The sequence below is a fragment of the Chlamydotis macqueenii genome, chromosome 5, assembly GCF_036417535.1.
Source record: "Chlamydotis macqueenii isolate bChlMac1 chromosome 5, bChlMac1.mat, whole genome shotgun sequence".
Classification (NCBI taxonomy): domain Eukaryota; kingdom Metazoa; phylum Chordata; class Aves; order Otidiformes; family Otididae; genus Chlamydotis; species Chlamydotis macqueenii.
In genome coordinates, this window is record NC_141560.1 from 52,613,807 (window position 1) to 52,631,008 (window position 17,202).

The following is a 17,202-nucleotide window of genomic DNA, read 5'->3' on the forward strand; positions in this document are numbered from 1 at the left end:
AAGAACTGTCTTATACTTTAGAAAGAGATAGTAAGGATCACACACTCTCTCGCTTGACTTTCAGAACAGCCTAGGTTCATAGTAAGGCACAGTGAGGAAAATGATTACCTTAGGGAGAAGCAAGAATGAGGCTATAATGAAAAGAACATAGTGGACAAGAACATTAACAAGTAGTGTGTCCCAATAAGGGTGGATCTTTAGAACAGAGTAGTTGGTGCTGAGGACTTAACATCTGTGTTATATGTCATTTGGGGGGTTTACTTCAGAGTCACTGTAATCTGATCTGTTGAACTAATGCCCCTTAGCAGTTAGAACTCGTTACACATGCTCTTGGAGCACATCTTCTGGCTTGGTTTCGTCTTAAAGGAACTCTGTATGCCAAGATCACTCCACAATGGAAATCAAATTGTATGGAGTTGGGATGTTTGGAAGATTTGCTTTAAAAGCACACTGCTAATCTGAACTACAGATAGTGGGGAGATATTAAATTGCACATAAACTAATCTCAGATCAACACAGCCAGATGCAGTTTTATATGCACATCACAGAAAAGAGTTCTAAAAAGTACACAGTACTTTTTGCGTTGTGAGAAGTTTAACCCCATATGCAGGGGAAAATATAGGAATGGGGGATGAGGAGAAGAGGCATGAATTAGTAGCTGGCAAAAGACAACACAGCTGGCAGAAAAAAAAAGAAGCAGCTGATATCACGTAATGTAGTAGATGTGATAGACTGGGAAATATCTCAGAGAAATTATCAAGGTGATAAAGGTACACTTTACTGAATAGACTCCAGGTAGAGGGCAAAAGATGTAGTTGTTATCATCAGGAAGATTAATTAGTAGGACCTTGCACAGTCAAAGAGTAGAGTCTGAATTTTGCTACATCACAGCAACAATTAAATAAATCCATGTAGACTTTTTCCTGACAAATTATAACCCTTTGATTTACAGGTAAATTGCTGGATACGTATAAATTTGCTGCATTACAAAAAATGGATGATCCATCAGAGATCTGCTTGTCTGAGGAGATACCAATTTCCACCATTCCTCACAAAAAATACGTAAGAAAGATCATCTTGGCTTTTCTGCAGCATGATTCTTAACAAAGGTGGAAAGATAGACGGAGACCAACAACGGAGAGGCAATGGTTTCATATACTGACTTCCATGAAAACGGATAAAGTCAAAAGTTGTATAGCATGATACGAGAAAGACAATGAGTTCTTTGCATTAAAATTTTGAAAAAGGCCTATGGGCATTATTAAGGCTGGATTTATACCACTCATATAAACCTACCTGCATTTAGGTCACAACTTCGTGAAATTTCATGCAAGTCATTGCAGGAAATCAGTGAAAACCAGTGAAGGTTTAAAGAGTATTTTTTTTAACAACTAGAGACCTGACATTATAAGTTGTACCGATTTGAAGACATTCAGTGATACTTTAAACATATTGCCAGATAACAACGTTCATAACAGGGCCAACCGCTATCAACTGCTGTCACTTCCAGTCCTAGATGAAAATAAAATCAGCACACCTGAAACATGATGCATCCATGTAACTATGGTTGAAAGAGGAAGCTTGGTAGAAGCAAAGGACAAAAGGGCTTCTATTTCTTAGATTTTGCAGATACAGGAATCAAATCCTATTTAGGATGATCCTGTTGTATCCCCAGGATACTCACAATATACCTAATGGCAAGTCCTCATTGCTATCCTTTATAAAGCATTTCACTTTACATAGAATGATTATGTTTTTGGTTTCGTTTCTTCCTCTTCAAAAGAATATCATCTTACTCCAGTTCTGGAGCCCCCAGCATAAGAAGGATATGGACCTGTTGGAGAGGGTCCAGAGGAGGGCCACAAATATGACCAGAGGGCTGGAGCACCTCTCCTGTGAGAACAGGTGGAGAGAGCTGGGGTTGCTCAGCCTGGAGAAAAGAAGGCTCTGGGGAGACCTTATAGCAGCCTTCCAGTACCTAAAGGGGGCCTACAGGAAAGACAAGAAACTCTTCAGCAGGACCTGCTGCAATGGGATGAGGGGTAATGGTTTTAAAATAGAGGGAGGTAGATTCAGATTAGATACTAGGAAAAATTTTTTTACAATGAAGGTGGTAGAACACTGGAAGAGGTTGTCCAGAGAGGTGGTAGGTGCCCCATCCCTGGAAACGTTCAAGGCCGGGTTGGATGAGGCTCTGAGCAACCTGATCTGGTTGAAGATGTTCCTGCTCCTTGCAAGGGGGTTGGACTAGATGTCCTTTAAAGGTCCCTTCCAACCCTAACCATTCTATGATTTGATGATTCTACTTCTCATGTACTCATGTACTTATTTGTATACAGTATATAGGTTACTAGTAATTACAGAATGATTTAAAAATTTTCTCTTGAAATAGGATATTTTTCTTCTTTTTCCCTTAATAGTTTTATCTTGTATTTCTGGAAACCCAATAATCTCTTAGTTTGAACACAGAAAACATTCCTCTTGCTAAGAAGTTTAGCTTTCATACTACAGAGGAAGAGCCAGCTAGAATCCTTCTGAGAGTTTCCTTTTCCCAGAACAGAAAAACAGAGAAACATTAGTTTTGTAGCATCTCTTTAACAAGAAGAGAAGGAATAAACAACAGGAGTTTCTGTGGGTCCTGTGAGGAAGATACTTTTCTGAAGAAAAGGCTGGTAGATATTACTTGTATTTACACTGAAAAATTACTTTGATCTGCTAGAGACCTTCTGTTGACTGGGAGCTTTAACCTTTTTACATTGTTTCTATTTGAGATGTTATACTGCCATAGGCAGCATGATAGGCCATACAAACATATCAAATGCTTGCTCCAGGTGGAATGCGTGTTGCAAGTTGGGGATGTTTGTCCTGGAACTGAATCTCCATGAGACAACATACTCGCTGCCTGTAATGTTTTCTGTCATTTTTAGGGGGATTGATACTGAAAGAATGACTTAAGTTTCAACTTAATGAGAAGTGGAACTAATTCAACATACCAGTTTCCTTCTATTAGACAATGGATTTGTATTTCCTTCTATTCATGAATTTCTCATGCATTTTAAGTCAAATACATATTACTGAACTGTAGTGGAAAAAAAGCAAGCAAACAAACCAGCAAGAACCTCGTAACTAGCAGTGACATTCTATTGTGATTTTCACATGGGTGAAACACTACTAGAAACAATTTTCTTTCTCTTATTTAGGCCAAGATTTGCTCTCAGCTACTTAATTTGGTGTCACCAACGTGCAGTGTACCAAAGGATGGGTTTGTCATTCGTTGCCAGCTTGATATGCAGGACTGCAGTGAGCCAGGACAAAACAATTGCACTTGCTCTACGCTGTCAGAGTATTCAAGGCAATGTGCTATGTCCCATCAAATAGTGTTCAACTGGAGAACTGAAAACTTCTGCTGTAAGTTCAAAAGTTTTATTCATAAGAGATTGTACTTAACCTTGCTATATCTTACATAAAGGGAGAATGGTAATTAACTGGAATTTAAATTGACTGATAGAAAAGTCCGTACTGTCTTGAATCAAACAAATTATTTTCTTAGGAGAACAACAGTGGCCTTTAGTAAAGCATTAAGAAGGACAGCATGGAAACCCCAAAGAAGGAGGAAGCATGAAATGTAGCTCCTGCATCTAGATCAGTGACCATAAAAGAAACATCCACAAGTGAAAACTGCTGAACTTCTCAGACTTCCAACAGAAGACTGTTCTCTCTTAGTACAGTTTTTTTAATTAATATACTTAGCAAATTAGCCAGTGAAGAGAGAGAACTTTCAAATAGCCTCTGAAGTCTTTGAAACTTTTTGCTAACAATTGCCATAGCCACTTTTATTCACAGGAGATTTTCAGTATTACATTTTCAGATGCTCAACCTTCTTAATGACAACTAATGATTGGAAATAAATAGAAAGCAAATCTTCCGTTATTCTCCAAGTTGTACATTATTAGACACACTTTTTTTTCAAGTGCCTGTTTCTTATCAAAGTTCTGATTCACTTCTTGAAGTCTTTTTGTATCTACCTGAAACTTTAATATATAGTCAGTGTTATGTAGCAGGATTCATTGTTTTATGAGAGAACATGCTGATCATTAAAAAAGTTGGAAGTAACTTAAATTGATGTTATTAATTAACCAACTAACCAACCAACCAATTAAAGCAACTCAGACTTTAAATTACCAGAGATGCGTCTCGTGTCAGGAAAGAGGAGCTTTCAAAATGACTTTACTTAATATTATATTGTCCTTCAGAAACATGTCATTTAATCATGTTTTTATTTATCCTTTCAATTAATATATGGTAATGGGTAGCAAATTAGTAAAATAAATAGCTTTGAGAGGAAAATATTTCTCCTTATCCCTTGATTCTTATTCTGTTTCAAAAATCTTTAAGATTGGCTACCATTTAGATTTTATTATAAGAACAGTGAAATCCCAGTTGAATTATATTCCTGAAGTCATTGTTTAAGCTGCTGTAGTCTATCATCTCATTGTTGTTACTTAGGAGGCCTTGCATTATTTTGCCCTCCCTGTATCTTCAGTGCCATATTCTTCTATTCTCCTCTTGATCTTCACATACTGGTGCCACTCTTCATTTATTGTTTTGTATTTAACATTGAATTTTCTTTCATTCTTTCATCATACTTACTGAAAACATTCCCTGCAAAGCTTCATTATTATCCCTGACCCTTTAAAATTGCACTTCTTCCTAAAATCATTTCCACCCCCTCTTCTCCAAGGTTATCCGTCTTACATAAATTGGTAATCCATTTTATTCTTTGGCTGGTCTGCAATTGTTTTTAATCCTTCAAAACTGTAAACTCCTCGTAGCGTTTTATAGATGCAGATAAACATTAGTAAGACACTTGTGTGCATTCATGGAACTGTTCAGTAATTCTTACTAATCACAGGAAAATAGCAGCCTGGCTTTCTCCATGTCACAACAGTTTTCATGTTGCCAGTAGACCATTACTAGGACTCGTAATAAAGTGATAAAAGGCAAAGCTTAAAAAAAAAGGGAATGGGAACGCTTGTTTCCCAGAAAACCAAAGCTGATACTGTAAGAATTTGCCAATAAATGCCAAATATGCAAAGGTAATGAACTTTTTAGTCTTTCTAGTTTCTTTGTCAGCCTCATCTCTAACTACCTCCATTTCTCTACCTCACTTATTTTTACTCTTTCAGACAAGAAAAAAATCTCTGCTGGAATTTATCACATAATAAAACATATTCTGAAATCCATATGTTAGAATTGCTAGGTAGCTGCATTCTGAAAAGAAGATAATGTCTGAGAAGCAGGAACTATACAGAAGATCAAGAGTTATATTCTTTAAATCCTTCAAGTAGTACAGAAAATCTCATTTGTGGTAGTTTATTAGGCTGCAATATAGCCTGTTTGCCATTCTTCAAGCTTCTGAAAGGAGTTTCTAATAAATAGGGCATGAAAAATGAATAAAAGCTAGAGTGAATACGATGGTAATGATGAATACTCAGATGATTAATTAAGTATTAAGGCAGGATGAGAGAATGTTAGAGCCAGAAATCACAAGGTCTTCTCCATCCTAGGTGGTAGATGAGAGATTCTTCTACATGTACACCTTAAAAATCTTAACAATTTCACTGTTTGTTGCAGCTGTGGGAAAATGTTCTGCTAACCAAATCTATGAGGAATGTGGTTCTCCATGTATTAAAACCTGTTCCAACCCAGAGTACAGCTGTTCCAGTCACTGTACCTATGGTTGCTTTTGTCCAGAAGGTATCATTTCTGTATTCATCATATCCTAAATGGCCCATACAAATGTTTTTGGCATATATCCAGTCAAGTGGAGTAGACTTCTGAATAATGAACTAGCAGTGCATTTCAGGGCATTGTGCTGCTAGAATTGCCATTTCTCAGCTAACATAATGTAACTGGTGTCTTGAATAGTCATGGTCCTTAGTGATCCTTGGTCACTATTTGCAAGAACAGTGCTGTGAAAACATTGTCCTCACAAGACAGTGATACGTAATGGGATCACTATAAGCTGCCTGTTTAAAGTTCTGTACTATAATATACATTGAATAAGCTTAATTAATTTCCTATCCCAAACAGGTATCTAGCCTTTCAGGGCACCAGCAAGAGGTAGCATAACTCAGAGAAGTTCTGCAATGTTACCGGAGTGTTGTAAAATCCCTTTAAAATAGTTCAAGATGAACTGCCAACAAAAGTTGTAATTACGATAATCATCTGCATCGTTTCTTGACATTTCAGACTGAAATATCCTCCAAGGTTACAGTGATGTGTGTATTTACATCAATATAATAATCTTTTTATAGTAGTCAAAAGTAATGTGTTGTGAGCTACATATTTAAAACTAGACTTTTAGAACTTCCTAGAGCTCTAGGAAATAGGATGTATCCATTCTTCAAAATTCCGAACTTAATTAGAGTGTCATAGCAAATTTAAAAAATTGAAAAAATAACATTCAAGCTTGCTGTTATTATAAATTAAGTTCAAATTTCCAATGAAGACAATTGTTTGCACTTACATATAACCAAGTAGCCAAATGCTGTTATCACTTGTAAAGAGTCAGTTTTATTTTAATTAAGAGACAATGTCCTGCACATTATATCTCTAAGTATGGGCACTGGCTGTGCAAGAATCGCATTCTCAAGCTAATTTTGGAAGGCATGTAAGCTATAAGAGCTTTAGAGCTAAGTAAGATATAGAAAAGTTTTTATTTTGTTTATCTTCTTTGGCAGGAACTGTTCTTGATGACATCTCAAAGAATCGAACATGTGTTCACATTAAGCAGTGTCCATGTACACTGAATGGGAAAATATATGCTCCTGGAGAGACAATGAAAGCAGCATGTAGGACCTGGTGAGTAGCAACAGGTACTTTCATGAGAGGATGGACAGTATCCTCACAAACGAAATGGTGAGGAAAATTCAGCTCAACTTTTCAGAGGGCAGCTGCATATGTGTCATACTATCTCTGAGGCCACCTCTTTGAGTGCCACAAATCATACATTTGTAATTGAAGGTGTACATATCTCATTTCCTTATTGATCTGTACAAATATAAATGCTCCTTCAGGCCATACCAAACAGTAGCACTTTTATCTTCACTATGAAAGTGGAGGTAACAAGGTTTTGTAAGTATAAAACAAATATCCAGTATTTACAATTTCTTTCTGGTAATTCAGCATTTCTGATCACCAGATCAGTACTGAAAATTAAATTTCTGTTTTGCAACAGAAAACAAACATTTAAGACATTACTTTTTAAATCTGGACATTTTTTTCAAAGAAAATTGGAATAATTGTTTTTTGTGTACTTCTCTTGCTGTCATAATTCTAATAAATAAAATAAAGGATTAATAATGGAATTTGATCCTCAGAACTGTAACAATGAACACACTTTTCGTGATTAATCTATTCAAAAAACTTTACTGACTGGCCATACAAGAGCTCAGCAACTTTGAATTAAGATGAACAACTTTAACTGGTATACTTAGACAAAGAAAATCAAAGCATAGAAAGTAGAAGGGAAAAAGTGATAGAAATGACATCTTCCATTATTAGGAAGTAGCTGAGGTTTTAACGATTAAAAAAATAAATTGGAATGTGTTCACTAACCAATTTTGCTACAGCAAAACCTCCGGACAGGAGGATCCAATCCTCTGATGGTAAATAGTGGCTTTGTATGAGAATAATTTTACACAGAATTTCTTATTTTCCTCAGCAAATGTATGATGGGTCAATGGAACTGCAAAGACTTGCCCTGCCCTGGAAGGTGTTCACTGGAAGGAGGCTCCTTTGTTACCACATTTGATTCTAGATCATACAGGTTCCATGGGGTTTGCACTTACGTTCTTATGAAGGTAATTTCCTGCAGTCTGAAAATACAGAATATAAAATGGATATATTTTAGTCTGTCTTCAGTTTCCTATTGGAATACAAACTGAGGTCTTCCTATGATACACGTTTATAATACAAGCTACTGTTATTCTGACATAGACTTCCCTTTTCACTATTTTCCTCCAGAGTTCCAGCCTGCCACACAATGGAACCCTAATGGCTGTATATGAAAAGTCTGGTTATTCTCATTCTGAGACATCACTTAGTGCTGTAATTTACCTATCTACCAAGGCAAGTATTCCCTCCAGAGGTTCTATCCAGCATTTCAGTAACAAGATTAGCAAAATAAATACTTAAAGCATTGCTAGTAGCCTGAACTGAAAAATTATGGGGAATAGATATTAAAGATATGTTCAAGTTCATGCATACCAAGTAAAGATCTTAGTTTCCACATCAACTCAGGAAGTTAGAGTATTTTCAAACTGAAAATTGAAAGCAGTGTGGAAAAACGTGAGAAAAATCTTGAATCTATCTTTTCCTATTACGTAGGTCATCAACAATAGTTGCTTAAGTTAAAGAACATAAAAATACCATGAGTATGGATAAGTACTTCTGATTCCATGTCCTTTTATTGCAGGACAAAATTGTGATTTCTCAGAAGGAACTCCTTACTGATGATGATGAATTTAAGCGGCTTCCTTATAGATCGGGTAAAGAAAAGGGAATATACATAAAATCCAAATTACATTACGTGTCTGGCTTACGGAACTCAGCATCTTTTCTCTCACAATTGCCAATAACAGAGGTTTTAGAGGAAGCTTAAAATCTTTCCCGTTGCATCTGTCCCTCTGTGGAGGGTTGTGTGTGCAAGGAGAAGACTTGTAGACCAAATGCTAGAGCACTTACATATGCATTAAAATCATTACTTTGCAATACACTATGCATCAAAATATCTATTTCTAAATATTCTTGTTCTTTTAGGAGACATCACTATTTTCAGACAGTCCTCGATGTACATTCAAATGTATACAGCCTTTGGGCTGGAACTTGTAGTTCAAACATCACCTGTGTTCCAGGCTTATGTGAAAGTTGGATCACAATTCAAAAGCAGAACCCTAGGTAAGAAATCTAGTCCCCATGTGAAGGAGAAAATGTAGGGAGTACGATTTTGAAAGCTTAGTGCTCATCCTTTAAGGAACAAACTTTCTTCTTTGGATTCAAAGTAAAAACAACAAAAATATCTGTATTGGAAAATTGGTGTGCTAAGAATTTGGTTTTCACTAATAACTTAAAAAATTAATAAAATAAAGGAGGTGGGTGATCTCTTTCGTGTGTAATGTAATACTATTCTTCACATGTTTTATGTGTGCCTTTTTCAGTTTATGCTTTACTACAAAATGAGGGGACAATGAATTAGTCTGTGTGGCCTCTACATCTTGGAGCACATGGTTCTTTAAATGCAGTGTGTGATCATTCTAAACACAATGAGCCTAAGAATCTAAAAGGTCCTCAGCTGATAAGCACCAGATGGAGATGTTTATGTTTATTGCACAGCAACATTAGCCACAAAGGCATACCCTCCATTCTAATTGTCTATGGGGAATTACAGAGAGGCTTTAGCTTTGAAAAAAAGTCTAAATTTATATTCTTTGTCATTACAGATTTTATATACATAAGAAAACACGTGTAACTGCAAAAGTATTTCATGACCTTTCTCTTTTACATTATTTAAAAGCACTGAAAAAGCCTTTTTTTTTTTTCTGAAAACAAGACAAAAACTTCTGTATGAATTTGTCATTGAATAGGAGTGGAAAACCTTAACTTGAAAAGATAGAGGCTTAGTGACTGAATGTGCACATAATCCAGAATCTCTGGCTACTTAACCTATAATATTCATTGACACTCCATGTAGAACTTTTGAATCAATTTTCTCACTATTATAGGATGAAACACAGTCCATTATGTACACATTCTTCAATTTTCAGCTGTCCCTTGCATTTCTAATGTTATTAGGTTTGTGTGGCAATTACAATGGAGACACTACAGATGACTTCATGACTAGCATGGATATCACTGAAGGGACAGCCTCCCTGTTTGTAGATTCCTGGAGGGCAGGAAATTGCCATCCTGCTATAGAGAGAGATACTGACCCTTGCGCTTTGAGTCAACTGAACAGTAAGTAGATGATCCTGTAACTGATCTCTCCAGCTAGCTTTGTCTGACACTTCCATAAGCCTGTACCAAGCGAATGAGAGTGTTTGAAAGAAGCAGAGACTGAGACGACTGAACATCAGAAATTCTGTCACAAACAAGACATTTCTGATTTCTAGAATATATATCTAATGAAAGCTTGTCAGATCCCATTCTAGAGACCTGGGATTGAGATGATGAATTAGAGTTTTTTGGTGATATTTCTAGTGAAATTGCAATGTCTGTGGATATCTCAGACTTGCACAGCAGTGCTGTGACTGAAATCCAGGCTTTCCCTTCTCAGGTCTCTATTGCTATTCGTCTTTAAAAAAAAACAAAACAAAACAGCAAAAAATAAGAACGCCCTACTGAATTCTTTGAACAAACGTATAGTCTGCAAGCTAACAAGCTAAGAAGTTGTCCTTTTGTTCAATTCATCATTGCCAAAAGCTCAGCTAGAGTAGTGTGTCCAGGTTTCTTTTTTTAATTTCATTTTTTCATTTCTTTTTCCTAACTTTCTGTTTTATGTCCATGATTTACTTTCATTAGAAATATCTGCTGAGACTCATTGCTCTATTCTTACCAAGAAGGGCACAGTGTTCGAGAAATGCCATGCTGTAGTGAACCCTCTTCCTTTCTACAAGGTAGGAAATTATGATAGACAGTGTACAGAGGGAGTCCAAATATGGACTAGAATGTACTCATGTACAGTATCCCACTCATTTGGATCAGCAATGCATAGAAGGTAAGAAACAAGTGTGGTTTTGAAAATTATGTCTCCACCACACTAAAAGTCTGTTCATGAGCGCCAGTCCCATCCCAATGAGTCAGAAGATATTTTTGCTCGTGCTGCAGTTCTCCATGTAGACAATTTTAACTATGCAAGGTATTGATTTTCCCATGTGCATAATTGAGCTCATTATATTTGCCAATCTCCACAAAACATTTTGAAAATTAAAAATGAAAAGCAGCAAGTAAACAAAAGCATTTTTAAGGTACTAAGTGTATTTTACTCATGTCAATCAGACGATCTGATCATTAATCAGTTTTAGTTATGCAATAATATGTATTTTGCATGACTTACCTCTGCAATTCAGCATATTTAGTGCTTCCAAATGTCTACTCCCCAGTAACAGAGTACTCTCCACATATTGGGTTTCAGAGATGTGTCTACCAAGCCTGTAATTATGAAGAGACCTTTCCTTATATTTGTGCTGCTCTGGGATCGTATGCACGAACATGCAGCTCAATGGGTTTAATCCTTGAGAACTGGAGAAACAGTATGGACAATTGCAGTAAGTAACTGCGCTAACTCGTAATAGTTTGCTGTGAGATGCATGCATGCACACAGGTCTATCTGTTTCCATTTCAAATATTCTCGTGTTTGATTCACCTATGACAAAACTGAATAAGAGCAAGAACTTATTTTAAAACTACTTGTCAGTCATTAGAAAATAATTACTTATTGTTCAAGTGTGCTAACCAGCAGGTATAAAAGCCATATTCACAGGAGCTGCTAACTTCACAGATGTGTCATAACATAACAAAAAACATAAATGGTAAAGCAGTATTCTAAACAGTGTCCAAATAATCTTAAGAGTAATGAGGAAAGAAGAGGAAGGCAGAAATGGGATAACAGATATCCAACTTTGGAATACCCTTCTGGTCTGTTTCAGAAAAGGATTGTTATTTTAAGACTAAATGAAAGAGATTACTCATATGATTTAAGATGAGCAAGTGGATGCTTCCAGCACTTGATAATTAAGTGACAGAATAGACACATAAATAAAGCTACACTGTACTCTAAGATGAGAAAGAACTAGGAAAAACTCTATTTGCAAATATGATTTTGCTATTATGTAACTTAGATACAGGCACAGGTTTCACTATTTCTGCAAAGCTTCTCTTTGCGTTATTTTTTTCCAAGATACACAAAGAAGCAATAAGATATTTAACCTTCATAAAAATTCCAAACAGCCACATGGTTGGTGTTAAGCTCTGGTCAGCAATATTTTCTGCTAGAGCTCCACATCCACAGGAAGAGAAGCAATAGGAAGCATTAAGCATTGAAGCTGTTGGCACAATATATGCAGCACATTGTGAGCACAGTTATCTTTCACAAGGAAGAGGATAAGAAAATGAAGTTTAACATACACTCGTGTCTTGTTTTACAGCCATTACTTGTACTGGCAATCAAACATTCAGCTACAACACTCAAGCATGTGACAGGACATGTTTGTCACTCTCCAACCGAGCCCTGGAATGTCATCCAACTGACATCCCTATTGAAGGCTGCCATTGTCCTGAAGGAATGTACTTGAACCACAAGAATGAGTGTGTTCGTAAATCTCATTGTCCCTGCTATTTAGAAGATAGAAAATTCATTTTGCCTGACCAGTCAACAATAACTGGTGGGATTACCTGGTAAGTGTGTCAAGTTTAAAGATTAACAAACTGAAAATGAAGATGAAGGTGGATCTTCATGTGTCTCTGTTGCAGGTTAAGGACAGTAAGCAGCTAAGCACCACACAGCCACTTGCTCACTCCACTTCAGCTGAATGTGGAAGAGAATCAGAAGGGCAAAAGCAAGAAAATTTGTGGGTTGAGAAAAAGACAGTTTAATAGCTTTTTTTCATTATTAATAAGCAAAAATAAGCTTATTTAATAAGCAAAGTGGCATGCACCAGCAAAGTTAAGTAAGGAATTACTTTGCTTCTTCCTGTCAGCAGGCAGATGTTTAGACATTTCCAGGAAAGCATAACTTTGTCATGCATACTGGTTACTTGGGAAGACAAATGCAATAACTCTGAAGTTCCTTCTTTCCTCCTTCTTTACCTGAGTTTTTATTGCTGAGCATGCTGTTGTATAGTATAGGATATCTCTGGTCAGTTCAGGTCAGGTGTCCTGGCTGTGTCCCCTCCCAGCTTCTTGTGCACTCCCAGCTTATTCACTGGTGGGGCAGCATGAGAAGCAGAGAAGGCCTTGACGCCATTCAGCAATAGCTAAAACAACACTGTGTTATCAACAGTGTTTTGGTCACAAATCCAAAACACAGCACCACCGAGCTGCTATGAAGAAAATTAACTCCGTTCCAGTCACAACCAGTACAGTCGCCTTTACTTTTAATAGCAAAGGTTTATTTTTTAAGACATCTTTTTTGCCCTTTCCTAAAATAGAAAGATTAAGTGAACAAAAAACATTTGACTTATCTTAAGATTGGCAATATTAAGGAAAAAATTAGAAAAAAAATAGGTAAGATCTGATTATTTTTAGTAGGTTTTGCCAACAGCATCTGAACAGCTATATACAAACCTCAAGAATGACTTGAAAGGCCATCATAATAGCGAATGGCCTATTATTTGCTTTCAAAACTGATGTTAGTGTATACTACAAAAAGTAAAGAGGCAAGTTGACTCACATTCCGTTTTGAAGGATGGGGAGGAGCTGGTAACATAAATGAAACATTTCCAATGCTGAGAAACGTGAAGCCATTTTGCAAAAAAAAAAAAAAAAAAATTCCTCTCTTAGGAGACAATTGCATTGAAATTGCTTGGTTTTTGTTTTTTGTTTTTCTTTTCCCTAGCTACTGCGTTAATGGGAGGCTAAGTTGCACAGGCAAACCTCAAAATCCTGCAGGTATGGGTCTGATATGGTTTACTTAGAAACATACCCTTTTCCCCTGTGTTGTAAAATTGCTACTTCACAATTTCTCCAATGTTTGTTTTTCTTCTTCTCCTAGAAAGCTGCAAAGCTCCTAAGAAATATGTATCATGTTCTAATAGTTTAGCAAACAAGTATGGAGCTGCATGTGCCCCTACCTGTCAGATGCTGGCTACTGGAATTGAATGTGTGAGTTTCACAGCTCTGGAATATTTATCCAGAGGAATAATGTTCTAGCTGTTACTTAGGACTGGACTACATTCCTTCTAGTAAAATGAAAGGAGATATTTTTTCTAACATGTGCAATTAAACATCAGACTTCTCTCCACAGACTGTGGACACTAAAGTTTTATATATATTTCAGAAGAGATTAAAGGAATAAAATTGCATGAATTAATGAATTAAATTATATTAAATGAATAGAATAAAAATCCATTAAGGATTCTTAACTGCACGGCTATCACTTCTGACTCTATTCCATAAGCTTCATGTCACTGGAAACTGATAGAATATGTGGATGCTTCCTGTTCTGTTCTTTCCCAACTATCTGCTGCTGATGGTCATAGGATGCAGGACACCTAGACTAGGTAGACTTCTGGTCTGTCCTGATAGGGTTTTCTTATGCCTTTATATTAAGGAAAGAACTAATTGGAAGAATTGTAATAAGCTTCCTTGATATAAAGAAACTTCTGTTGTACTCTGTCTGAAAGATTGGTAGCAATGAAAGATAAATTTTTCAGAGTCTTCAAGTATGTTTACTATCTCACACAATAGGTGTATCTTACAACTGCAGTGAAACTAGTTCCATTGACTCATGTATTAGTATGATGAAATCACAAAGCTGAATTCAAGTCAAAACTAGAACATAGCACAGGTTCACTCTTGATATCATTCTCATACAAGATAAAATGCATCTCACATTTCCTTTCATTTTGCAATCTGTTGATCTTTACCAGATACCTACTAAATGCGAATCAGGCTGTGTCTGTGCTGATGGGTTATATGAAAATCTTGATGGTGGGTGTGTTCCAGCTGAGGAGTGTCCATGTGAATATGGTGGTCTTGCATATAGAAAAGGTGAACAAATCCAAACTGAATGCGAGATCTGGTAAGAATCAGTTTTCCATTGCAGAACCTCTGTTTCACTAAACTGTACAACTACATAACAAAAACGTGTAGTTGACAGGAGAGTAGGAAATGGCAACAGCTGAACAGAAGGAATATAGTGACAAAGTACAGAGGTGATAAAGAGAAGCTTAACATTTGACGATGTATGTAGGGATAAAAGAGTCATGGTACTGGCTTCAGGGGTAATTTCTGCCATACGCATATTCAGGAATAAGGGCATCTGGTAGGGCCTGTAACTGTAAAGTACATAAGGTACATAAGGATGAACAGCTCCACAAAAATAAAGATGAGGGCACAATCTTCCATCTTTTCTGTAGATAAAAGCAACTTCCCCAAAAGATTGTTTCCATCTTTTTAGCAGCATTCTCAAAGTAAGTACTTTATTCCCTTTCCAGTTACTAATCTAGTATTAAAAAACCACCACCACCACCACCCAAACTACACAGAACAGTGACATCTGTTCTCATTAAGAGCAAAAATAAACGAGTATTATATACTTCCTTTCACAAAAAAAAAAGCAAAATTACTTAAGATTTCTCTTTATAATGAATTTTAGTTATGGTTCTTACATTAATTGTAACTTGGTCACAGTGTACACAATTCAATTAAATGAACATTTATCTATAAAAGTGCATGTATATTAAAAAAAAAAAAAGCAGATTAAAGTGGCATTTCTTTGAAATCTGATTATGGTTTCTCTTCTCACTCCCAGCACTTGTACAAAAGGCAAATGGAAATGTGTTCAGAAATCAAAGTGTTCCTCAACATGTAATCTGTATGGAGAAGGCCACATCACCACTTTTGATGGACAGCGTTTTGTGTTTGATGGCAACTGTGAATACATATTAGCTATGGTAATCTGCCTCTTACTGCTTATTTTGGCAGTATCTTAGCATCAAGAAATATCTTGATTTAAATGAGTCATGAAAATATCCTAGAATGCATCTATAACCAATAGAGCACTTTGAATCTTTCTAAATACTTAACCTGTTTTTATATTTTCTGCTACTTCTCAAAACAATTTTTTTTTTGTGCAGTTACAACCAATTTTAGATTTAATAACATGTTTAAATAGTGATGGATATGTATGCATTCTGTATCAGCCAACTATTGTCTTTTAGGGGAGTGATGTCAGCTTGACTACCAAATCAGAGGTCATCACCTCCCAAAACAGATAGAATCAGAGTCATGATATGTTTACGTTTTCTTTACTTTTTTTTATGCTTTTATGTTTGAAGTTGGAAGACTCCAGACACAGAGGCTATTCGGGTTTTGTGCTTTTTGTGGTTTGTTATTGTTTTTCTAGGATGGCTGCAGTATTAATAGACCTATTTCCTCCTTCAAAATTGTTACTGAGAATGTCATCTGTGGGAGATCAGGGGTTACATGCTCCAGATCCATCAGCATTTACCTTGGGGTAAGATCCTCATTCTGCTGTTATCCAGCTGAATAGCTATTTTAGGCTTGTGTTTGCTTCCCTTTTGGAAGCTTTAGCTGTGTCTTTGAAGTGATGTCTTGTAAGTGAAATTATGTGCTAAACCTAGAGCTTCAGTTTTAGTATGAATTGCTGTCAGTTTTTTCAATTCTCATGCCAATGTTTCAACCCCTAAACTTCTTGCTTACCTAGAAGCTGTAAAATTTTGAGCTTTACTGACTCAGCAGTTAATTTCTCAGTCAAAAGAAACTGATTTCCCCCCTGCCGCCTGCCAAACTCAGGAAAACAATAGTATAAAATTGAGGAATTCTCATAATGAATGATGATCAAAACCTCTTCAAATTTTTCTTAAATACAGGTAATATCAGGAGTTCAAAATATATTCAGATCTTACCTGAGATATATCTGTGAAACGACAGCAATGAGCAGTCATCCTCATTTCCACTGCTGTGTGACAGCTTCCAAAACTGGATAAGTTTTACTGTTCTCAGTTCTATGGGACAGTAATGCCCAGTAGTCTCCGATCATCTTAGAGTCCTTCATTATCTGGCAGAGAGAAGAAAATGGACAGATGAGATTTTATTTCAAGGACCAGTCACCACAAGGAGTAGTGCCATATTACTAGCTAAATACTGGCAGCTTCAGCTGATCAGTGCCGTGGTGAAAAAATTAGTTTGCTTAGGATCCACTTTCATAAATGCATGCTTCAGACAAACCTTTCTGCTTGACTATCTAGACATTGAAACACTGCAGTATGACGGGAGTAAAGTTGTAAGAGTACACGTAAGAGTGCGAGGTAGTGAAAGAGCTCAAGACAGAGAGCTGTTTTCTCTAAAACTTATTGATTATTCGGAGCAACACAGGAAAACATACTTCCTCTACTCTGCTGGCTGCATGTAGATGACAATATTATTTCCACCAAATGCAGTTAGAGTGCTAGCACACCT

At 36.4% G+C, this 17,202-nt stretch overlaps 1 protein-coding gene across 1 annotated transcript in view; it reads left to right on the top strand.

Moving 5' to 3' along the window:
- The window catches only part of LOC104478382 (mucin-6), a 50,020-nt gene that overhangs the window by 22,448 nt on the left and 10,370 nt on the right, over window positions 1-17,202 (top strand). Inside the window, exons 5-21 of the mRNA XM_086749624.1 lie at window positions 953-1,062; window positions 3,201-3,408; window positions 5,635-5,757; window positions 6,744-6,864; window positions 7,727-7,865; window positions 8,029-8,133; window positions 8,480-8,552; window positions 8,824-8,961; window positions 9,856-10,017; window positions 10,582-10,676; window positions 11,195-11,327; window positions 12,207-12,456; window positions 13,616-13,668; window positions 13,772-13,881; window positions 14,649-14,800; window positions 15,533-15,674; window positions 16,127-16,237. Of these exons, the coding sequence (XP_086605750.1) occupies window positions 953-1,062; window positions 3,201-3,408; window positions 5,635-5,757; window positions 6,744-6,864; window positions 7,727-7,865; window positions 8,029-8,133; window positions 8,480-8,552; window positions 8,824-8,961; window positions 9,856-10,017; window positions 10,582-10,676; window positions 11,195-11,327; window positions 12,207-12,456; window positions 13,616-13,668; window positions 13,772-13,881; window positions 14,649-14,800; window positions 15,533-15,674; window positions 16,127-16,237 (2,225 nt within the window). The remainder of the gene's footprint in view (window positions 1-952; window positions 1,063-3,200; window positions 3,409-5,634; window positions 5,758-6,743; window positions 6,865-7,726; window positions 7,866-8,028; window positions 8,134-8,479; window positions 8,553-8,823; window positions 8,962-9,855; window positions 10,018-10,581; window positions 10,677-11,194; window positions 11,328-12,206; window positions 12,457-13,615; window positions 13,669-13,771; window positions 13,882-14,648; window positions 14,801-15,532; window positions 15,675-16,126; window positions 16,238-17,202) is intronic.